Raw genomic sequence first — 24,460 nt, 5'->3', positions numbered from 1 at the left:
TGGGCACCTGGCAAGGGTGGGTGGAGTCGGCTGGGGTGGGCACTGGAGGGAGGGGGTGAGTGACAGTAACCATGGTTACCGAGATCACCCCCGGTGCTCCCTGGGCACCGTCTCCTCTGACGCTGTGAGGGAGATGTGATTTTCATGCCCGTTTCCCAGAGGAGACTGAGCCTCGGCAGGGTGGAGCAGCTTGCCCTAGGTCCCTGTCATAAGGTGGCAGGGCTGGGGAGGAGGCTGGTGGAACCCGGGAGGTCCCCAGGATTTACAGGGAGGTGCAGGCTGGGCTGCCTGGGCAGTGGGGGTGCTGTGCTGTGGGGGTTTCCCAGGCCACCCCGTGCCAGGAGGGCTTCAGCCTGGCTGCTTGCATTTCTGGGGCCTGGGAACTTCAGGAGGGCTGCCCTGATGCACACAGGCACTCACCAGCGCTGCCCTGATTTTGCAGTTCTTGGGGGTGCTGCTAACGCTCCTGTATATCACCCGAGTGGAGGACATCATCACAGAGCATTCTGTCACCGACGGGCTCCTGGGACCTGGCACCCAGCCCAGAGTGGAGGCGGTGGGCACAGGGTGCTGCTTGTGCTACCCCAGTTAGGGCCCTGCCTGGGACAGTGGCTCCAACAGGACTGTGCCAGGTGGTAGCACTTGGTCTGCTCAGGCGGGACAGGGCTGCACTGTGGCCCCTCTGCCCTTGCGGCCGTGTGCCTGTGAGTGGCACCCGTGGTCACTGGCCCCAGGGGTGGCCTGAGCCTCTCCTAAGAGGCTTCTCCAGTGCTTCGTGCTCTGGATGCTGTCCCCACACTGCAGGGCCTGTGTACCCTGGCATCCACGCTCCAGGCCTGGGCTGTGGGGTGAAGGGGAGCTGAGTGCCTGTTCCAGCAGTGCCTTTGTCGTGGTCGTTGTGGCCCACTGGAGGGCAGTTTTGCAGTGATTTGTAAGCGGAGAGAGAAGAGTGTGACTCCATGGGGCAGGAGGAGCAGCGTGCAGCCCGGTCCCTGTGCCCTGGCCACGCCCCAGGCACCTGGGCGGGCCATTTCTCTTGTGCCTTGAGCCCCTTGCAAGGGCGCTGCTCTGCTGACCCATTTTATACATGACTTTTGTAACATTTGTGTTTTGTATATGGTTAACAGGAGTTTCTGACTACCCAAAGCCAGATGTTCCCCCACACGCCCCTCTTGCCCCACCAGTCAGTTCATTAATCAAACAATAAAGTCATGATTTTTTTTTTATTTTGGCTTTTTGAGTGCGCCATTTTGGTGAGGAGTGGGTGAGCAAGGCCTCCACGTGGACTTGGAAGCCCCTTGGTGCAAGGATTGAAGGAGGACCACTCTGAGGTGAAGGTTTGGGGCAGTTTGGAACACAGGGCCAGGGAACACCTCAGCAGGAGGCAGAGGGATAACCCCTCTTTCACAGACTGGGAAACTGAGGCTGAGTGTTGTATGGCCTGAGGCCCCATGATGGGGAAGCAGGACAGCCAAGGCTCTGGGAAGGAGCAGTGTCCCAAAACCCGCCTGCGTGACGGCAATGTAAGTCACTTGCAGGGCCCCCAGGACTGGCGCCAAGCAAAGCTTGGTGCTGATCGCCCCCTGCTGGAGGTGGCAGGACTTGCGTGGACCAGTCCTCCAAGCTGCATAGCCCCAGACATGGTTTATAGATTTTCTTAGAAGGTAGGATAATAGAAATAAAACAGCAAGAGTCCCAGACCTGAAGAACTCAACACTAGGATGGGAATAGCCCTGAACATCCAGAAATGAAGTGGTTGAGTGCTTGATCAGCCCAACTATTTTTGGTCATTCTTGTTATCTCCATTTTGCTGATGGGGAAACTGAGGCACGGGGTGGTTAAGTAACTCACTAAGGCATATGGCCAGTCATGCAGCCCCTTTGCTCCATGGCCTCTGTTGCCTCGTGTACATGTGCTACTAAGTGTGCAAAGCCTGGGGTGGTTGGTGCAGTGCTTCCCAAGGGACACCATCGAAGCCACTGATGCGACACCAGGTCAGGTTGGGCTGTGGACTCGTGGCCTCCTGGCTCTGGGGCTCTGACTGTTCTCTGAGGAATCTCTGTGTGCCCAGAGGGGAGAACACAGCTGCCTTTAGGAGCAGCAGAACAGCAGAAGGAGTGAGGGGGCCTGGGACGCTCAGACTCTGCTTGTAAAGGTCATGTTACTCTGGAATCTGGGGACCGGGTCACCTTGCCTTGCCCTCTTTCTGCTGCTGCTTGCTGACGCCCCTCCAGTGCTGCATCTGTGCGCCAGGGCTCAGTGGGTGCCCACTCCCGATGGCTGAGCAAATGCATCTCCTCTCTTCCTTCCAAACTGCAGTCACTCACCTCTCAGGGGCGAGAGACGGGGCCGGTGGGGAGGCTTTGCCAGCCCTGTGACTGTGGACTCCCCTGAGACTGTGCCCTTTTGTGCTCTGATGCCAGTGACAGCACGGTGCCATCTTGTCTTACGAGGATGGCAGCGTGGTCCTCAAATGAGTCCTTTTCCCACACCATAACACACTTATGAAATGGCAATATTTGTTCCACCCACAATATTTGTAAACCAGAGATTTGTGGGGTTCAGTTTTGAATTTTTTGTTGTATAATTATAAGGGAAAATACATTAAGGAAGGTTGGCTTTGTACATAAATTACAAAAATAATATGCTCAAAACTTATAACATTATTGGCATATACTCAATGGAAACCACACTTTTTTTGTATTAAATTCTTTTATTGGTACATTGTAGGTATACAACACAATTACATTTCTCATTGGGAATTGTACCTTTACATAATGCATCTTGGTTCTTATTTTTTCCCCATTCCTAGCCCTCCCTTCACACCCTCCACCCTTCCCTATTTACAAAGACTTTATTTCCATTTTTTCCATTTCTCATCATTTTTCCTTTCCCTTCTTTCCTTTCCCCTGCCCCTCCCACTACCCCTACCCCTTTGGACCTTTTCTTCCTATTTTACATTATCGCTTATTCATTCTAATCATTGAAACCACACATATTTAAACTGACAAATGTAGATGTCAGTGAAACCATCAACACAATCAAGAAGATGAAGGGGCCGGGGATTTAGCTTGGTGTCACCATGACTGCCTTGAAAGCACAAGGTCCTGAGTTCGATCCCCGGTACCGTGGGAAAAAAATGATGACCAGCCATCACCCTGAAAAATGTTGTCCTATACCTTTACAGTCTCTTCATTATAGCCCTCAGCCCAGCACTGTCTGCTCCACCCCCATTCATCTACCATCTGCCTTCTGTCGCCATGAGTTACTTTTATTCTCTGAAATTTTACAAAAATGAATTCATACAATACGGACTCCTTTTTTTTTTGAGGGGGGAGTCTGGCTTCTTTAATTTGACAAATATTTTGAGATTCATTCATTTTGTAGCACATATCAGTTAAATCCTTTTATGGCTGAGTAGTACTCCCTTGTATGGATATACTGTATCATGGTTAATTTATCCATTCACATGTTGATGGACATTTGTGTTGTTCAGAGTTTTATTATTATTATAAATAAAGCAGCTACAAACAGTTGTGTTTGTATCTTTATAAAAAACTTCTATTTCTGTTGGACATCTAGGAGTAGAATGGCTGGATCACATGGTAAGTGTATGTTTGTTTAAGAAACTGCTGAACTGTTTTCCAGTGTGGTCATACAATTTTATATTCCTACCAGCAATGTGCGAGAGTTCCAGCATTTGGTATGGTCAGTCACAACTGTGGTCATTCTACTGGGTGTGGCGCTATTTCAGTGGCTTTTTGAGTTGCATTTCCTTAATGATCATATTGAGTGTTGTTTCATGGGCTTATTTGCCATCCACATACTTTTTTGGTAAAGTATCAGTTGAAATCTTTTTTTATTGCCTTTTTTCATATTACCCAATTTGGAGTACTCTTTATATATTCTGGATAGAAGCTCCTTATCAGAAATTCATGATTTGCAAATATTTTCTCCCAGTTTCTCTGAGTGATTTAAAAAATAAAATCAAAAGTTTTAAACTTAAGTCCAATTTATCAAGGTTTTCTTTTGTGCATCTTGCTTTTGGTGTCATAGCTAGGAATCTTTGCCTAGCTCAAGGTCACAAAGGTTTTCTTCTACATTTTATTTATTTATTTTTCTATTAAGTTTATTGGTACATTTTAGGTATAAAATACAGTTACATTCACCATTGGGATCTTGTACCTTTACATGAGTATCTTGGTTATTTTTTTCCCCTTTCCCTGCCCACCCTTCCCTATTTGCAAAGACTTTGTTTCCATTTTTTTTCCTTTTCTCGTATTTTTTCTTTTTCCTTCTTTCCTTTCCCCTACCCCTCCAACTTCCCCTACTCCTTTAGACCTTCTCTTCCTATTACAGAATATCAATTATACATTTTTAAAAATTATAATATCAAGATCTAGAAGACAAGACCACAGATTTTACAGAATTTAAAAGGATGTAGAAAGCATATTACAAAAATCTTTTTTGAAATAAATTGGACAACTTCTAAGAAGTACCTTGGAAGATAAATTAATGAACCTGACTCTGGAGGAAATACAAAATTTGAATAGAACCTATTAAAATACATTCCTGGCTTGAAAACCTACCTATATGACAACAACAGGCCCATATACATTTTAACTGATAAATTATATCAAACATTTAAAGCAGGAAGAAAAAGCCATATGATCCTGTCAGTAGTTGGAGAAAAAGTATTGGACTAAATTCCACAGCTGTTCATGGTAAAAGCTATCAGGAGACTAGAAGTAGAACAGAACCTTCTCAACAGATAAAAGACATGTACTCCATACTTCCAGCAAAAACGCCTTATATGAATGGAGAAGATATAATGCTTTCTCCCTAAGGTGGGGAACAAGGGCAGCTATGCCTACTCTTCATCTGTCCATTAAACTTTGAAACATAGACCCAAACCAAAATAGTCTGGCAATAAAATGACACAATTAAGATAGGATTGGCAAGGTAGAAGTAAAATCTTTATATGTAGGTGAAATGATCACCTACAGAGAAAATACTAAGAAATCTCAGGGCCGGGGATTTAGCTCAGTGGTTTCACCGCCTGCTGTGAAAGCACAAGGACCCGAGTTCAATCCCCGGCACCAAAAAAAAAAAAAAAAAACCCAAAAAGAAATCTCTAGGAGCCCCTAGAACTTGTATTTGAATTTAGCAGGATTAGAAAACACAAGGTATATATAAAAATTCAGGTCTATGTATATGTGCTATAAATGAAGAATTGGATATTGAAATTTAAAAGCTATGTAGGAGTACAAAGGACCTAGAAAAGTAAAAAGAAAAAGAAAGCAGTGTTGGAAGACATTTAGTACCTAATTTTAAGACTTCCTCTGAAGCTACAGTAATCAAGGCAGTGTTGGTGTAGGGAAAGGCATACAGATCGTTGGAATAAAACAGAGAATCTAGAAATAGAACCACACATTTATGGTCCACTGAGTTTTGAAAGATTATTTAACATTAACTTTATAGAACATAAACTCAATTCAAGAGCAGAGGAAAAGATAGTGTTTTCAGCAAATGACACTAGAATACCTGGTATCCATATGTAAAAAATTAACCCCAACCCTTTATTTCCATACATAAAAATAACTTGAAAGGATCTATGAACCTAAATATGAAAGACTAAAACTATAAAACTTTAAGAAGAAATTATAAGGGAAGGGCTGGGGATTTAGCTCAGTGGTTTTGCTGCCTGCTGTGCAGGTGCAAGGATCCGAGTTCAATCCCTGGTACCAAAAAAAACCAAAAAAAAAAGGAGCAAAAAAGAAGAAGAAGAAGGAAGAAGAAGAAGAAGAAGAAGAAGAAGAAGAAGAAGAAGAAGAAGAAGAAGAAGAAGAAGAAGAAGAAGAAGAAGAAGAAATTATAAAGGAAAATGTTTATGAATTTAGGGTAGACAAGAATTTCCTAGGACATAAAAAACATGATGTATAAAAGAAAAAAATTGAAAAATGAGATTCCATCAAAATTTAGAACTTTAAATGACATCGTTAAGAAAATGAAAAGTAGTCCTTAAAGAGACCATATTTATAATGCATATAACCTATGACTAGAATATATAAAGAACTCTTACAGCTCATTAATAGACAACCCAATTAAAAAGTAGACACAAGAAGATGATAAATAGCCAGTACAGCACAAGGAAAGGTGTGCAACACTAGAATCAGAAAAATACTAATCAGTACAATAACAAGATTGAATTATACACTCATTAGGGAGCTGGAGTTCATGACTTTTTCTTTTTGTTGGATTCTCCTCCTTTGCAATTAATTTCTTGTTGTGCCTGATGGATTCATTCTGCTGTGCATCCTGGGGTTGTGATCCTCATTGTCTGTTCCTAGGATATTATCTAAACTTTTTGGAGTGCTGGTTTGGTATTCATGAAGTTCCTAAGGTGCTTTTTGTCATGAAAGTATCTTATTTCTCCATCAATTTGAAAGATAATTTTGCATGGTACATCAATATGGGTTGGAGGCTGTTTTCCTTTAGGGCTTGAAATAGGTCACTCCAAGCTCTTCTTGCCTTGAGGGTTTGCATTGAGAAGTCTGCTGTGATCCTGATGGGCTTTCCTTTGTATGTGATTTGTTTCTTTTCTCTAACTGCTTGTAGAACTTTGTTCTTTTGTTGGGTTTCTGGAATCTTAACAATTATATTCCTATGTGTAGGTTTTTTTTTTTATCAAGGCCATTTGGAGTCCTATATGCTTCACTTATCTGTATGTCAAGTTCTTTCCCCCTGCTTGGGAAGTTTTCTGCCATCACTTCTGTGAACGGTTTTTTTTTTTTTATATCTCATCTGCACTCTCTCTTGTTTCTTCGTTGACTCCAATCAGTCTTTTTTAAAAAAAAATTAATTAATTTATTTATTTTGACTCCAATCAGTCTTGTGTTATTCTTCTTTGCATCGTTTAGCAAATTGCTGGATTAATTTCTCATGGTTCCTTACAATTTTGAAGCAATTTTTCTTTTCCTGGCCACTAATTGCAATCTTATCTTCTATATCTGAAATTCTGTCCTCACATTGGCTTGTTCTGGTGTGTAGACTTTCAATGGGGTTTTTAATTTCCTGGAAATCTGTTTGTATCTGTTTTATGGATTCCATTTGTTTCCTATGCTGGGATTCCATCATGTTCCTCAGCTCCTCTTATTTTTTTATCTGTGTCCTCTCTAGATTTATTAATCATGCCTTGTACTATGGGCACAATCTCTGCTGTTATCAGAGAAATTATTTCTGATTTCATTTTTTCCAGATCCTCTTTTGTTGCTAGTTCATAGAGTCCAGATGGTTGAGTATCAGATTGTTCCATCTCATTTCCCTTTGGGTTTGCTGTAGGTGATCTGGAAGTCTGGTTTTGAGACTTATTTACATGTCTTCTCATTTTATGGTGGGGGAGGGGGTTGTGCTGTTGGTGCCCATGCGACTCACCTCCTCTGGGCTGGGAGCGGTGGAACAGTGGGCTGGAAGCCCCTTCCTCTGGGCTGCTTCTCCTACATTTTATTTTATTAATTTATTTATTTATTTTGGTACTGAGGATCGAACTTGGGTTCTTGTGCTTGCACAGCAGACAGCAAAACCACTGAGCTAAATCCCTGGCCCTTCTCCTACATTTTAAAAGAAGTTTTATCTGGGCTGGGGATTTAGCTCAGTGGTTTTGCTGCCTGCTGCGCAAGCGCAAGGACCCGAGTTCGATCCCCGGTACTAAAAAAAAAAAGTTTTATTATAATTATATAAATCCATTACATTTCAGTCAGTGGTCCATTTTGAGTTAATTTTTTCATATAATACGAAGTATAGACCCAAATTAATTTATTTTGTGTATGAGTAGCCAGTTGCTTCAGCAGCATCTATTAGAAGATCTTTCCCATTAACTTGCCTTTGTACCTTTGTTGAAAATCAATTGTTCATATGTGAGTGAGCTTATTTCTGGATTTTCCATCCTTTTTCATTCAATGTTGAATAGCAAGTGTGTGAGCAGACATCTTTGTCTTGTTTGTGATCTTAAGGGAAAGTGTTCCATCTTTCATCATGAAGTATAATGGTAGGTGTAGGATTTTAATTGATGCCTTTTATCAATCTCCTTGTATTTCTAGTTTATTGAGAATTTTTATTGACTGGATGTTGGATTTTGTCAGATATTTTTTCTGCATCTCTTAAAATATGTTAATAGGGTGAGTTGCGTTGATTGATTTTGAATGTTAAGTCAACCTTGTATTCCTGGGATGAGCTCCAGGGTGGAAGTCAGTGGTGGTGCGTTGCCCTGTTATGATACTGCTGGATTTGATTGATAAAATTTTGTATGCATTTTTTGCACCTATGTTCAGGAGGGTAGTTTTCTTGTCATATCTTGGTCTGTTGTTTTGCAGAGTATTGCTGGCTTCATAGAATTAGTTGGGAAGTTTTCCTTCCTTTTCAGTTTTCTGAGTTTGTATAGATTGGAGTTATTTCTTCCTTAAAAGTTTGACGAAATTCACTAATGAAACTACCTGGGCTGAAGTTTTCTTTGAAGAAAGATTTTAAAGTATTAATCCAATTTCTTTTCTTTTTTCTCTTTCCTTCCTACCTTTCTTCTTCCCTCCCTGTCCCTCCTTTCCACTCTCCTCCCTCCTCCCTCTACCCTGTCTTTGTGACCTTCTTCCTCTCTCTCTGCCTCTCCCTCTCCCTTGCCCTTTCTTCTGGGGATTGAACAAGACCATTGCACTGAGCTACATCCTCAGCATTTTTTTTTTGAGACAGGGTCTCACTAAGTTACCCAGGCTGGGCTTGTGATCCTCCTACCTCTGCTCCCCAGAGTGCTGGAATTACAGACATGCACTACTGTGTCTACTTAATCCAGTTCCTGTAATGGATATAATAAATTTATTAAAATTATTTATCTTTTTCTTGAGAGCTTCAGTGCTTTAGTCTTTTAAGGAATTTGTTCATTTCTAAATTGTCAAATTGAAGGGCATAAAGTTGTCCATAATTTTAAAAAAATCAAAAAAGTTGTTCATAACATTTCTTTTTTATTGTAGATACTGTGGTGATTTCATTTCACTTATTCCTTTTATTGGGAATTTGTCTTTTTTCCTCTTTTCTCCAATTAGTCTTGATAGCACTTTATCAATTTTATTGATCTTCTCAAAGAACCAGCTGACTGACTCTCATGAACATCTAAAGAAGCTGGCATTATTCCCACCTTAAAACAAGCAAAGATCTCTCAGTCTTCCCTCTCCAGCCACCCCCTCCTCCCTTTCCCAGTGGCCACTTTGAACAAGTGTCTCATCTCTGCCCCCGCTCCCCACCTGTTCACTCCTGAACCTCCCTAATTAGACTCTTGTTCCCATGCTGTTGCCCAAATTGCTCTTACCAAGATCACCAGTGGCTGCTGCATTGCTAAGCCCACTGTCCTCCTGGCCTTCCTCATCTTGATTTGTTGGCAGCAGCATTGGCCTGCTGACCACTCACTCTGTCCTTGAAATGCTTTCTTGTTGTCTCCAAGACACCAGCCACCTTGCCTGATTTTCTTCTTACTTCTGTGGTGGCTCCTTCTGAGCCTCATTGTCAGTGCCTCTACCCCAGCCTCTTAGCATCTTAAGGCCTCCTCTGCCTTTGCACTCACCCTGGTAACCTCATCCAGCCTTGAGGTTCTGAAGACCATGCCTAAACATGTGACTCCCCAAATGGCCCATCTCCTGTGGACTCATATATTCAACTGACAACTCAACATCTGGCCAGTGTCACCTTTCAGAGACTATCCTTGGCCACCCTCAGTAACATGCAGTCTCCCTCCCTAATTCCTTGTGCCCTTCCCAGCTACTCAGGAGATAGAGACAGGAAGATCCTTTGAGCACAGGAGTTTGGGGCCAGCCTGGGGAACGTAGTGAGGGTCATCTCTTAAAGAGAAAAAGGGTGGGAGAGAGTAAAGAAAATGGTGCAGTAGTGATCAGCACAAAATTCAGCCTCTTTGAGATCCAGAATCCAGATACTTGGAAAATAACAACTTGGCAAAGAGAAAAACAGAAGTAGATTGCTGAGTAGATTGCTGGGAACTGGGGAGGAATTGGCAGGAAAGTTAGAAGCTACAGAGAAATTGGAAAAATGGATCACAAGGCTGGGGATTTAGCTCAGTGTTTCCATGGCATGCCTTGCAAGGACCCAAGTTCTATCTCTGGTACACACACAAAAAAAAGGGGGCCACAATCCTGAGAAAAAAGTGAAGTAGTATGGACACTCTGTGAAGGAGAAGCTGCCTCCACAGATGCAGAGTAAATGCCCAGGGCCAACAGATAAAGAGGTGACTCCATCTACACAACAGGCAACAGCCCGAGAGGGAATCCAGGGCAGCACCCACCATATTACCACAGTACTTAATCAGACACTGTTTTAGGAAGGGGTTGATTATTTAAGACTGGAACTCAGGACAACTAAAAAACAATATCACTTCAAGGTTCCCAGTATAACTTTCCCACAGTGACTAGGTGAGAGACAGCCATGGACAGGGAGCAGACTAGAGAACCCTTGTGAAATTTAAGCTCAGGCTGGGAAGGACATGGGCACTGCCCTCTGTGATGAGAAGCCAGACTAGGAATGGGATGCATTCAGAACTGGCTGGGTCTGAAGGTGCCAGCATTAAGTACCTGAACCCAAACTGCTGCCTACTACATCCAGCACACATCAAAGGTCTGATTGCCTCTCCCATCTACCAACATAAGCAAGAACACACCTTGGCTTGAACAGTTACCACAGCCCAGGGCAAACCGTAGGGCCTCTGGAACAGAGGAGCACTGCACAAGCCCACAGACCATAAAGCTAGATGGAAAAAACTGTGATGTGCTGGATCCCAAAACTGTAGATACTGGAAAGAAACTACTCATTCAAAAATATAGAGAAATTTTTTGTGTGTGTATTAAATTCTTTTATTGGTACATTGTAGGTATACAACACAATTACATTTCTCATTGGGAATTGTACCTTTACATAATGCACCTTGGTTTTTATTTTTTCCCCATTCCTAGCCCTCCCTTCACGCCCTCCACCCTTCCCTATTTACAAAGACTTTGTTTCCATTTTTTCCATTTCATCATTTTTCCTTTCCCTTCTTTCCTTTCCCCTGCCCCTCCCACTACCCCTACCCCTTTGGACCTTTTCTTCCTATTTTACATTATCGATTATTCATTCTAATCATTGGTACATTTTAGGTATACAATATAATGACATTCATCATTGGAAATTTACACCTTTACATAGTCTCTCTTGGTTCTTATTTTTCACCCTTGCCCAGCCCTCCCTTCTACCCCTCCAGTCCTCCCTATTTACAAAGATTTTGTTCCTATTTTTCCATTTTTTCTCATATTAATCCCATTCCCTTCTATCCTTTCCCCTAGCCCTCCCACTTCCTTCCCCTTTGCCCCTTTTCTTCCTAGAGAAATTTTTTTTCTTCTACTTTTGGACTCATTTTCTTTTTTTGCCTCCTCTTCTTCACAGGTTTATTGGGGTTTCAGAAATTTTTCTTCTTCCCTTTTCCTTTCTCCCTCTTCTTTCTTTCTTGTTTGCTTTTAATTTTCTCCCATTAATTTGTCTTTTTTATTCTTTGTATTTTTCTTTTTTTTTCTTTTATCTTTTTCTTGTTTGTTCTTGTCACCTTTATCTAATTCTGTAAATATCCATCTACTCCTTAATAGCAGACTTTGTCTGACTTTTCTCTCCTCCTTCTCATCTCCTATTGTTTAATTTTTCTTCTTTATTTCTCCCATTCCTGACCCCTGGGTGGTGGCAAGCCTGTGTCACATGTGCTGCACCTGGCTGTTTGTTATCACTGAAAGCTCTAATAGTTTCACCATCACTGCACTATATCTTTATTAGTATCACTGTTAAGCTTTATTGATCTTTAAATAGTTAACTATATGTTATTACTACTGAATTCTTTTCTATTGTTATTGGAGGTATAGTTGTCACATTTAGTAGATATTTATGGTGTGTCAATATTTGGTTTGTCTTAGTGTTTAAACTATAATTATAGATATATTTTCTATGGTGGAGGGTGGTACATTATTAGTTCTTATAGTAGTATATCAGTATCCAGTTTGTCTTGAATAATGTTATTGTTGCTGATTTACTTGTTATTGCAAGGGTCATGTAGTTGTTGCTATCAATAGGTTTTCTCTGTATGCCAACATCTGGATTACCTTTGTGCCTTTAACAATACTGTGGCCCATTCCCAGAGAACTGGGTGCTGGACCAATTACACTGCATCCTTCCCTCCCAAAATAAGGGAGATAGTCAGATCTTAGAACAGAGGTGAAGGGCTATAGTTAGCTATGCCTAGAGCACATCACTGAAAAGCAGGCACTAACTAAAAAGGTCTCCATATTAGCAAAGTCTTTCAACTATAAGTTCCCACAAACTTCACCACCATATAAAACAAAAAAGTAGAAACACGAGAAGGCAAGGCAATGAAATGCCTCCCCAAACTCCCAACTCCCCCAAAGTTGATCCTTGGGGCATAGAGGGAGAAAAGTAAAAGACACACAACTGAGTTATTCAAAAGGATAATGAGAGATTAAAAACATTAAAAAGGTGCTCATTGGGGTCACAGAAGATATGATGGAACAGATAATGGATGTAATAAAACAATCAGGGAGCTTACAGAAGACACTAATACAAAGAATGCCGAGTTAAACAAAATGATAAAACATGAATGACCAGAAAAATGAGACAAAACATGAATGACCAGTTTAGCAAAGAATTAGAATCCATGAAAAGATTTCAAACAAATTCAGAAGATTAAAAATTATATTGAAAGTATGGGCAGCAGAAGGGACTAATGTAAGGACAGAGTATCAGAATTAGAATATAGAGCTGCAGTCAGAGACCAATTATTCAGAGATGCCTTAAAAACAACAAGAGAACATGAAAAGTAGATCCAACAGTTGCTTAATGGTGCAAAGAAGACTAATCCAAGATTAATTGGAATAAGAGAAAAATCAGAAGACAGCACAAATGTTTACAAAAATAATAGCAGAAAAATGTCCAAATATAGGTAAAGAATTAGACATACAGATAAGTGAGGCATATAGAACCCCAAATAGCTACAATTAAAAGAGAGCCTTTCCAAGAGACACCATAGTCAAAGTCCCAGAACCAACATAGGGACAGAATCATAAAAGCTGTTAGATAAAAACAAATAACTTATAACAGGAAAGCCATTAGAATTACAGCAGACTTCTCAACACAAACCTTAAAAGCCAGGACAACTTGGAGTGCAGTGTTTCAAGTCTTAAAAGAAAACAACTTCTGAACCAGACCTAAATATCCTGCAAAACTATCATTCAAAATTCATGGAGAAATTGAAGGTATATCCATGACAAAAGACCTCAAGAAATTCTTAACTACCAAACCAGCACTAGAAAAAATCCTCAAGGATATCCTAAAAAGAGACAATGAAGCTAACAATGCCAATAAGTCAAGTAGAATGAATACACCAGGCAAGTTGAGCAATTGAGCAGAAGTGAGAGGAGGAAATTTGCAACAGGAAAATAATGCAATGACAAGAAGAAGTCAGTTTCTTCTGGTAATAACTCTCAATGTGAATAGACTCAGTTCCCCAGTCAAAAGACACATTGGCAGAATGGATCAAAAAACAAAGTTCAGTGATGTGCTATATAAAAAAACATTTAATCCAAAAAGAAACTCACAAATTACAAATTAAAGGATGGAAAGTAATTCTATGTAATAGTAACCCAGAGAAAAGCAAGAGTGGTTATCTTAATTTCAGACAAAGTAGATTTCAAGCCAAAACTTATCAGAAGAGGCAAAGAAGATCACTACATGTGGTTTGATGGAACAACTCAACAGGTAGAGGTAACAGTTATAAACATATATGCACCAAATACTGGTGCACCCAACTTTATAAAAGAAACACTACTGGACATAAAAATCAGATAAACACCAACGCAGTTATAAAAGGGGACCTCAATACCTCAGTGTTACAAAAAAAAAAATCAACTAAGCAAAAAAAAAAAAATCAGAGTTGAACCAAACCTTTAAACAAATGAACTTAATAGATACCTATAGAGTGTTGTGTACAACAACAGAATACACTTTCTTCTCAGCAGCACATGGGGCTTTCTCCAAAATAGACCACATGCTATCCCATAAAGCATACTTAAGTAAATGCAAATCAGATCATAGTGAAATTAAACTAGAAATCAATTACAAAAGTAGCTACAGAAATTATGCAAACATGGAAAATAAAAGATACCCTCTCGAATAATTAGTGGGTCATAGAAATCAAGAAGGAAATTAGACAATTCCTAAAATCAAATGATAATGCCAGTACATCATACAAGAGCCTATGGGATACAAGGAAAGCAGTCCTATGAGGGAATTTTATCTGTAATGCTCACATCAGAAAAACAGAGTGAGTTGAAACAAATAACCTAATGATGAACTTTAAGATCCTAGGAAAACAAGAATAATCCAAATCCAAAGCTAGTACAAGGAAGGAAATTATAAAGATCAGAGCAGAAATTAGTAAAGTCAGACTAAAAAACTGCAACGAATCAGTGAATCAAAGAGCTGGTTCTTGGAAAGAATAAGCAAAGTAGACAAACCCCTATCCAATCTTAGCAAAAAAAAAAAAAAAAAAAAAAAAGACAAAAATTTGTGCAATTAAAAATGAAAAAGGTGAAATCACAATGAACATTACTGAAATCCAGAAGATTATTAGTAACTACTTTGAGAACCTGTATTCTAATAAAATGGAGAATTCAGAAGAAATAGATGGATTTCTAGATACATATGAATTACCAAAGCTGAACCAAAAAGATATAAATACCCCCAAACAATCCAATAATATGCAATGAAATTGAAGAAGTAATAATAATTTTTTTTAAAAAACCATCATCTAAGAAAGGGCCAGGTCACAGTAGATTCACTGCCAGATTCTACAAGAACTTTAGGGAAAATCTAACACCAGTACTCTTCAAGTTTTTTAATGAAATTGAAAGGGAGGGAGTACTCTTAAAGCCATTCTTGGAAGCTAGCATTACTCTGATTCCAAAACCAGAGAGACCCAACCGAGAAAGGGGGAGAGAGAGAGAGAGAGAGAGAGAGAGAGAGAGAGAGAGAGAGAGAGAGAGAGAGAGAGAGAGAGGACTATAAGCCCTATCTCTTTAATGAACATAGAGGCAAAAATCCTCAACAAGATATTGGCAAGCAAAATGCAGCAGGTACAGGGATTTAGCTCAGTGGCTCTGTGCCTGCCTAGCAAGTGCAAGGTCCTGAGTTTGATTCCTGATATAAAAAACAAACAAACACCCCCCCCCCAACAACAAAACAAAAACAAAAACACAGAATGCAGCAAATCATAAAAAAAAAATCATAATCATGACCAACTAGGATTTATCCCAGGGATGCAGGGATGGTTCAACATATACAAATCAGTAAACGTAATGCATCACATTAACAGAAGTAAGGACAAAAATCACAGTTGATGCAGAAAGAGCCGTTGACAAATTCCAACAGCCATTCATGATAAAACCATGAAGAAAATAGACCCTTATCTCAATCTGACAAAAGCCATTTATGACAAACCAATGACAACATCAGAGTAAACGGAGAGAAGCTGAAAGCTTTCCCTCTAAAATAAGGATGTCTGCTATCACCACTCCTGTTCAATATATTTCTCAAAACATTAGCCAAAACAATCAGGCAAAGGAAAGAAATAAAATGAATATGGATAGGAAAGGAGGAAGTTGATTATCATCATTTGCAGACAACATGATCTCCATAGAAGAACCAAAAAAATTCCACCAAAAGACTTCTAGAACTAATAACTAAATTCAGTAGCATAGCAGGATATAATAATAAACTCACCAAGAAATTAGAGAAACAATACCGTTCACAATAGCATCAAGAAAAATTAGATACTTAGGAATTTCCTAATGAAGGAAGGGAAAAACCTCTAAGTGTACTATAGTACTCTGAAGGAGATTGAAGACATCAGAAAATGGAAAGACGACCAGTGTTTCTGGATAGGTAGAACCAACGTAGTAAAAATGCCCATACTTCTAAAAACAAATACACAGATTTAATGCAACTCTCATCAAAATACCAATAGCATTCCTCACAGAACTAGGGAAAACAATCATAGAATTCATATGGAACCAGAAGAGACTTAGAATGCAAAAGCAATTCTGGGCAACAAAAGCAAAGCAAGAAACATCACAATCTTGGACTTCAAGTGATGCTACAAAGCTACAGTGATAAAAACCGAATAGTATTGGCACAAAAACAGACATGTAGATCAATGAAAGAGAATGGAGAATGAATAAGCAACTCCAAGCACATTCAGCTACTTATTCTCTGACAAAAATCTTACCTGTGGAGGAAAGACTGCCTCTTTAACAAATGGTGCTGTGTACCAGACATTCCTGCCTAGTACTAGTGGGCTATGAGTGGCACCTACTTCTTGCTTTCCATAATTTGGTTGTATTGTTTTATATCAGGAGTCAGACCGAAGCCCTATATGACTCAAATGGGCATGTCATACGGTAAACTGGGCAATATAGCCCCTCCCCCAGTGGCTGCCATGGAAACCTAGCCCCTGGTTTGTGAAGTGGCAGGGCTCTGCTGAGTTATGTGCAGCTGAGGTCAGTGTGACCCCAATTAAAATCTTTTCCCCTGAATTATGGCTTCTCACTGACCTGATGGATTGCTTGCTAATTGCACCCAGTCCCAGTACTGGTTTGTTTTATCTAAGCAAGATAAACAGTGCTCACTCCCTAACAGCCCTGCCTAGTGCCATTATGCCAGGTGTTCAGCAGTATTTCACTAGATGACTTCAAAGCATACCCAGCTCTCTATTCCTTCCCATGATTGTGTTCAATAAATACTAGATGTGCTTGGGGGCTATTGTCTTTGCTGCCATCAGCATCCCTGATCATGCCCCATGACCCAGCTTCTTCACTCTAAATCTAGTTTCCATCTTTATTCTTTAATTTGCCTTGTGCTGTAGTGGCTCACAGGAGGCCAGGACCCACATCAGAGGTTCTGACAATGTCCCCTTCCCTGTTCCCTATAGTACTGTATTATGGGTTATATCTGGATGTCCCCACAAAGCCTCAGGTGCTCATAGGTGGAGCCTTTGGGAGTGACTGGATCATGGGTGTTTGATACTAGATCAGTCCACTGATTGGTTTAGCACAGTTCGGGGTATGGATGATGGATTTACTGAAGAGAGTAGACCTACCCTGGGTGTGGGTGGCACTAACCAGTAGGCTTGCACCCTGGATTGAATAAAAAGGGAAAGAAGAAGAAGGCTTCAATGCTTCCTGCCTGCCTTGCCATGGACTGTTTCTCCTCTGTGTTGCCCCTCTGCCATGCCACCCTGCCTTGGAGCCAGCTGACTGTGGACTGAAACTTCTACAAACTGTGAGCAAAAATAAATCTTTTCTTCTTTAAATTGTGAGTGTCATATATTGTGTCCTAGCAATGAGAAAGCAACTAAGACATGTTGGGAAAACTGGTTATCCAGGGCCAGGGATTTAGCTCAGTGATTTCACTGCCTACTGCACAAGTGCAAGGACCCGAGTCTGATCCCTGGTACCAAAACAAAACAAAACAAAAAACACAAACAAACTGGTTATCCACACGGAGATTAAATCTAGACCCATGTCTCTCATCATGCACTAAACTAAAGTCAAATGGATCAAAATATTAAAAACAGCAACACTTAATCTTCGGAAAAATAAAATAGGTAAAACTCTTGAAGACATAGGCCCAGGCAAGGATTTTCTGAACAGAACCTAATTACACAAAAAAGAATACCAGGAATCGACAATAGGATCATATGAAATTAAAAACCTGCACAGCAAGGAAAACAACCAACAGAATGAAGCGACAACTTGCAGCAGTGGTGGCGAACCTATGGCACGTGTAGTGCACTGGACTATTTGTATCATTGAAAGCTCTAAAAGTTTCACCATCATTGATCTACAGAATGGGAAAAAAATTTTTGCCAGCTCTTCCTCAGACAGAGGACTAATGGGTAGAGTTCATAAAGAACTCAAGAAAATTTGACCCTCCCCAAAATAAAAGACCCAATCAAAAAGTGTGCAACTGAAATGAACAGACACTTCTGAGATGAAGAAATACAAAAATACTGGCCCTTAGAGAAATTCAAATTAAAATAATACTGAGTTTTCATCTGAAAGAATGACAATCATCAAGAAATCAAATAATAATAAATACTGGTGAGGCTGTGGAAAAAAATGAAACCTTCACTATTGGTGGGAATGTAGACTAATACAATCATTATGGAAATCAGTGTGGTGACTCATCAAAAAACTAAAACTAGAAATTCCATTTGATCCAAATATTTCCTTTCTATGTATCTTCCTAAAAGATATAAGGCATCATTTGACTCAGCTGTTCCCCTTCTATGTCTCTTCCCAAAAGGTAAGAGGATATAGTGCATCATATGAACATGCATACATATGTTTACAGCAGCATAATTCACAATAGCTATATCTTAAAAGTGGCCTACATATCCATCAATAAATGAATGGATTAAGAAATTGTGGCATTTTTAGAGTACTACTCAGCTGCAAAGAAGGATATATTGGAGTCATTTGTAGGAAAATGGATGCACCTTGGGACAGTAATGTTAAATGAAATAAATCATGGGCTGGGGATTTAGCTCAGTGGTTCCAGCACCTGCCTCCAAAGCACAATGTCCTGAGTTCGATCCCTGGTACCAAAAAAGAAAGAAAAAAAGAAAGAAAGAAAGAAAGAAAGAAAGAAAGAAAGAAAGAAAGAAAGAAAGAAAGAAAGAAAGAAAAAGAGAGAGAAAGAAATCAGATGCACAAGCTTCAATATTGCATGATTTCTCTTATATGAGAAACCTAAAATATAGATAGAGCAAAATAAACATAGATAATGGAAAACAAGAAGTAGATCTTTTGCAAATGGGAAAGGGACCAAGAAAAAAAGGAGAGGGGAAGGGGATAAAATATTAAGATATGTTGAGTACACGTACCAACGTGTACACGAGGACTGATTATTCTGTACTAGAGACACATACTAATAAAAAAAAATCAAAAAAAGGAAAAAAAAAAAGAAAGAAAGAGTGGCTCCTAGTCATGAGCTCCCTTGTGCTTTGGGTGGCGCTGCCTGAGTACTGATCTGGTTTCTGTGGCAGGAAGTGAGAGGTGTGGGGGAAGCTGACGGAGAGGCACCCCCAGCCCTGCTCGGAGCTGGATCCTGAGTCCTGGATACAGTACAAGAGGGGCGGAGAGAGTTCAGGATGGAGCCTAAAGGTGTCTGAGCCCCACTGTGACCCCACACCTCACCCAGAGCCTGACACATAGTAGCAGATCAGAACAGAAGGCAAAGGGTAAAGGAGGGACAGGCACAGTCCTGCACGCCTGTAATCCCAGCAGTTGGAGCTGAGGCAGGAGGACTGCACCTGAGTCCAGTCTGAGCTACACAGCAGCTTAGTGAAACCCTGTGTCAAAATAAAAAATAAGAAGGGCTGGGGATGTAGCTCAGTGCAAAGGTCTTGGGTTCAATTCCAAGTAGTGGAAAAGAAAGAAAGGAAGAAAGGAAGAAAAAGAAAGAAAGAGAGAGAGAGAGGGAAGGAAGGAAGGAAGGAGAGAGAAGGAAAGAGAAAGAGAGAGAGAAAGATAGATAGATGAAGGGCTGGGGAGGTACACCTCCCGGGAGACAGACCCCAAGTGACCCCTGACAGCCCAGCCAGCCCCTGCCTTTGTCCCAGACTGAGGGGACTGGTGATGGGTGAGGCAAACTATCTGGCTTTCCTGTGGCATGGGGGCCTCAGGATGCCCATGAACTGTGCCCTCCTCATCTGTGCACCAACAGCCTATACTTTGGTGACCCCCTCTACTGCCCATGGCCAGTCAGGTAACACCTGCCCCTTTCATCTTGCTGTGCGCTGCCTCATCACCCACAGTAGTCCAGAGGCACTGTGTTCCAGAGAAGGGGCGTGGGGTCAAATAGGGTAGGAATTGTGCCTAGGGTGCCCATCCAGTGCGCTTCCGCTTCTGTCTGTGGGGTTCTGGACTGACCCAGGTCATTCTCAGCTCAGAGACCCTGCCCCCAACCCTTCCACACCCCCTCCCCATTTTCTGGGAGCTGCACTCCAGCTCTCTGTATGGAGAGACTTATTGTAGGATCACCCATTCTGCAGATGAGGGAAGCTGACGCAGGAGGATTGCGAGTTTGAGCCCCATCTGGGCAGCTTAGCAATACTTTATCCAAAGGTAAAAAAAACACAAAGGGCTGAGGATGTAGCTTAGTGTGAAGGCCCTGAGTTGAATCCTTGGGGGGGAGGGGGGGTGTCCCAGAGCCTGGATCTTTTCAAGCCTCTGCCTTGACCACCACTCTTTTGGTTCTGTCCAATAGCTTTTGCCATGGGATCTAGTTTCTTACAGCCACGACCCGTGGGTCCTTTGAAGGGGTCCCCAGTTACAATCCTGAGAGTCTCAAAAAGAAGGCTGGAGAAAATGAACAAAGATGACATGGCAGCATGTGTCCACCAGGTGGCGCTGTCCGCCTCTGATCAGAGCCCCTCGCTAGCCATTTCGTTCCCGACCGTCCTCCGCTAATCCCAAAGAGCAGACCACAAAACAAGGACTAAAACTATTATATACATGTACATAGCAGGCATTTAATAAGTATCTGTTGAATGAATGCACGTCAACTCTGTGAGGCAGACAAATGAAACAGTCGTATAGACTGAGAAGCGGAGGCTGGGTGTGAACAATATGTAGTAACCATTGGCCTCTCGGCTAATAAGGCCCTCTGTGCTGGACCCTGTGCTTAGCATATTTTAGTTTTCATCGATTTATCCACTAGGGGCCATGAAGCACATGCTTTATTCCCTCTTTGCGGGACGTGACCCACTCTGCCTGCACCCTGGCGACCCAGGATCAAGGCCACCTGATGGTCCAGCGTCAGCTCCCCCGTAACGGCCCCAGGTACGGTCTCCGGTCGCCAGCACGGCCTTAGCACCAGGTATCGGGTGACCACCAGGGGGAGGCTTCGGCCTTTGGACAGCCGTGAGCCAATGTGGAGGCGGAGGAGGGTGACAGTGAGACTGTCCCTACCTGGCTGGGTCCCCCTGAGGACCACATGAGACAGTGCATGGAAGGTCCGTGGCCCCTGAAGGGGCTTGGCACCCTCTCTCTGCCCCTCACGCTGCGGCACCACGGCCCCAGTCAGCAGTGATACGGCAAGGATTGCCGAGCTGCTGTGCTGGGGCAAGGATCTGAGCAGCTATGAGCTCTGCTGTCTCCTGAGCTTAGACAGTGACACCTGGGCCATGGCAGGTGCTCACTAGGCAGCCCTGGCTGAGGGACGGCTGGCGGCCTGGAGCACATGGCACCTGTGTGGCTGGGCCCTGGGACGTGCTGGCCCTCTGTGTCCCATCCCTGGTCCCCAGGAGGCTGGGCGCACGCTATGGCTTCTATCATTTCCACTCTATGTGAGGATTCCAGACGCGGTGGCCCAGGGGTGGCCGTGCCAGATGACAGGATGCCCTTTAGTGCTCCTGTCATCCTGTATTTCCCTCTTCTCCTGTTCCTGTGTCTTCCCCCACATCTGCCAAAGTTAGCATTCGATGGCCACAATATCCAGTGAACACCCCAGAGAAATCCCAAAACCTAACATCTGTGCCAGCTTAGGCAGCTAAGCCTGTGCTGGAGGCAGATCTTGTCGCAGCTTCTGACAAAGACACGACTGAGACACCATTAGCGAGGGCCTAGGGCCCTTCTGCTGGGCCTTGGCTGTGCTCCTGGTATGGACTTAGGCTTGGCTGGGAAGCTCTGGAGCTTCTGAAGCCTTTGTATTGTGCAGGCAGGCAGCCAGAGCGGGACTTAGAAACAACTCTGATGAGAAGAGCCGCCTGGTCAGGGAGAGTGCTAGAGGCAGGGACATATCCCAGCAGACCAGCAGAGGCACCTGGGCCATGTCACCTGGAGCATTGGAATGGGTCTCACATCCAAAAGGGACATCAGCAGGTGGAGAACATCTGCTGGGGACAGGGCTCAGCTGGACCTACATTCCCCTCAGACCATCCGAGATCCAGATTGCATCTTATTACCACCACAGCTCTGGTGCCCCACAAGACACATAGTAGATGCTCAATAAAGATGCAACAAATATGTGACTCCAAGTACAGCCTTCCTTAGCAATAGTGTTTACTGGCAAAATTAAAATATTTGTACTTCAGGCCCCCTTATAACATAGGAGAGAATACTGCTTTGTTAAATAATGACGACTCATGGCAGGAGAGAGTGGTCAATGAAAAATATAGTAGCTGAATTAAAATTTTGGTATTGGAGGCAATGAATAGTAGACCTGAAAGTATAGAAATCAAATGCAAGATACGAAGGACTAGATGGGAAAACATCCCCAGGATGCAAAGGGAAAGGATATAAGGACACAGTGTCTCTGAGAACATGCAAGGACAAGGGGGCCACAGGAGTCTCCAAGCGCTCCAGCAGGTGCCTTCCCCTGTAATAAAGAGATCAGAAGCAATAGCCAAAGTTACAAAGAAGGAAAAACTTTTCTTTTGTGGTGCTAGGGACTGAACTGCACATGCTGGGCAAACACTTTGCCACTGAGCTACATCTTCAGCCCTGAACTATTCACTGGGAAAAAGGAAAAAAAAAAGACCCAGGAAAGTTAAAAATGTGCAAATCTGATGGTGGTTCTCCCCAACTTCCTCCAGTGCTTATAAATAAGATGATGATATCTAGAGCTCCCTGGGTAAAGAGAGGAGGCTTCCAGGGCCCTGGGCTTAAGGGCCCTGGGAGATGGTCATGAGAATCTATTGCAGCACTGCTTGCAAAAGTGAAAAATGGGAGCATCCTACATGTTAGCCAGAAGAGGAGCGAGAAGCTATAGTGGGTTGTTCCTTCAGGGCAGTGTTACACACTGCTTTAAACGCTGAGAGGAAAAGCCAATGCAAAATGATGAGAACCAGAGAACAGGATGTCATATATTTAAATCTGAAAGTGGTACATCACTATAGATGTCTGTAGAAGAAAGAGAAGCACAAAACTAAGGACTAGAAGGAAAGATATAAAATTCATGAGGCTGAAGTGAAAAAGAAGAATGGGACCTGATGAGAATTGACTTTGACAATTAATTTACCTTTACAATTTTCTTCAAAAATTGGAAATGGACATGTTCAGCTGTGAATGTTTGTCCCTGCAGGGTATCCTTAGATGAGAATTTCTGTCATGCTCAGTAGCTTTCTATACTTTTTGGGGGTTTTTTCTTGCAAATTTTCTTTTTGTGGTAAAATATATGAATATAAATTTAATCATTTTAATCATTTTTAGGTGTATGAACCAGTGGCATTAAGTACAATCAAAATGGGGTGAAACCATCATCATTTTTAGAACTTTTTCATCATCCTCAATAGAAGCTCTTTTGCTCCCCACCTCCAACTCCCGTAACCACTATGCTATGAATTTGACTATATACCTCTGATAAATTCAATTGTACAATGGTTGACCTTTTGTATCTAGTCTGTTTCAATTAGCATAATATTTTCAAGGTTCATCCACATTGTGGCATGTATTAAAATTTCATTATTTTTAAGACTGAATATTATTTCATTGTATGGCTAAACCACATTGTGTTTATTCATTTACTCACTGATAGTCACCTAGGTTGCTTCTAGATTTCAGGTATGTGAATAGTGCTACTATAGATATTGGGGTACAAGTATCTATTTGACTCCCTTCTTTCAACTCTTCTGGGCACAAACCCAGAAGGGGAATTGCCGGATCATGTGCTATCCCTATGTTTAGCTTTTTGAAGAACTGCCGAATTATTTTTCACAGTGAATCTACCATTGTACTTCTCACTAGCAATGCACAGAGTTCTAATTTCTCCACATCTTCAACAACCCTTGTTATTTGGGATAATAGCTATCCTAAAATGCATGAAATCTTGTCTGACAGTTTTGATTTGCCTTCTAATCACTAGTGATACTGAGAAGCTTTTCCTGCCTCATTGGACATTTGTATATCTTCTTTTTTTGATTTGAGTCATTTGCCCACTTTTGAATCAGGTTGTTTTGTTGTTGTTATTGGTATTATTGAGTTATAGGAATTCTTTATATATTCTGGATATTAATTCCTCATCTGAGATATTATTTGCAAATATTTATTTTTTCCTTTGAGTAGATTGTCTTTTCATTCATTTGGAATTTGTCATTTTTGTTTTGTTTTGTTTTTTTCCGGTACCAAGGATCGAACTCAGGACCTTGCACTTGGAAGGTAGGTGCGACACCACTGAGATAAATTCCTGGCCCTGAAGTTTGTCATTTTGATAAAGACCATATCGTCTGTTTTTTTCTTTTGTTGCCTGTGCGTTTGGTGCCATATTCAAGAAACCAAATCCAATGTCATAAAGCTTTCCCTGTTGTCTTAGAGTT

At 41.7% G+C, this 24,460-nt stretch overlaps 1 protein-coding gene across 4 annotated transcripts in view; it reads left to right on the top strand.

The window, feature by feature from the left end:
* The window catches only part of Tspan15 (tetraspanin 15), an 85,264-nt gene that overhangs the window by 42,442 nt on the left and 18,362 nt on the right, over positions 1-24,460 (top strand). For 3 of the 4 annotated variants that reach the window (XM_021259510.2, XM_021259507.2, XM_004846186.4), the window contains one exon: positions 443-1,226. In XM_021259510.2, the coding sequence (XP_021115169.1) occupies positions 443-592 (150 nt within the window). In that variant the 3' untranslated portion in view covers positions 593-1,226. Of the gene's footprint in view, positions 1-442; positions 1,227-24,273; positions 24,303-24,460 lie in introns of those variants that run through there. The other variant, XM_013072931.3, reaches the window with a different exon arrangement.

The sequence above is a fragment of the Heterocephalus glaber genome, unplaced genomic scaffold (genome assembly GCF_053883595.1).
Source record: "Heterocephalus glaber isolate CG9 unplaced genomic scaffold, H.glaber_assembly_v1.0 deba00001497, whole genome shotgun sequence".
Lineage (NCBI taxonomy): Eukaryota > Metazoa > Chordata > Mammalia > Rodentia > Bathyergidae > Heterocephalus > Heterocephalus glaber.
This window is presented reverse-complemented; position numbering and strand designations above follow the sequence as displayed.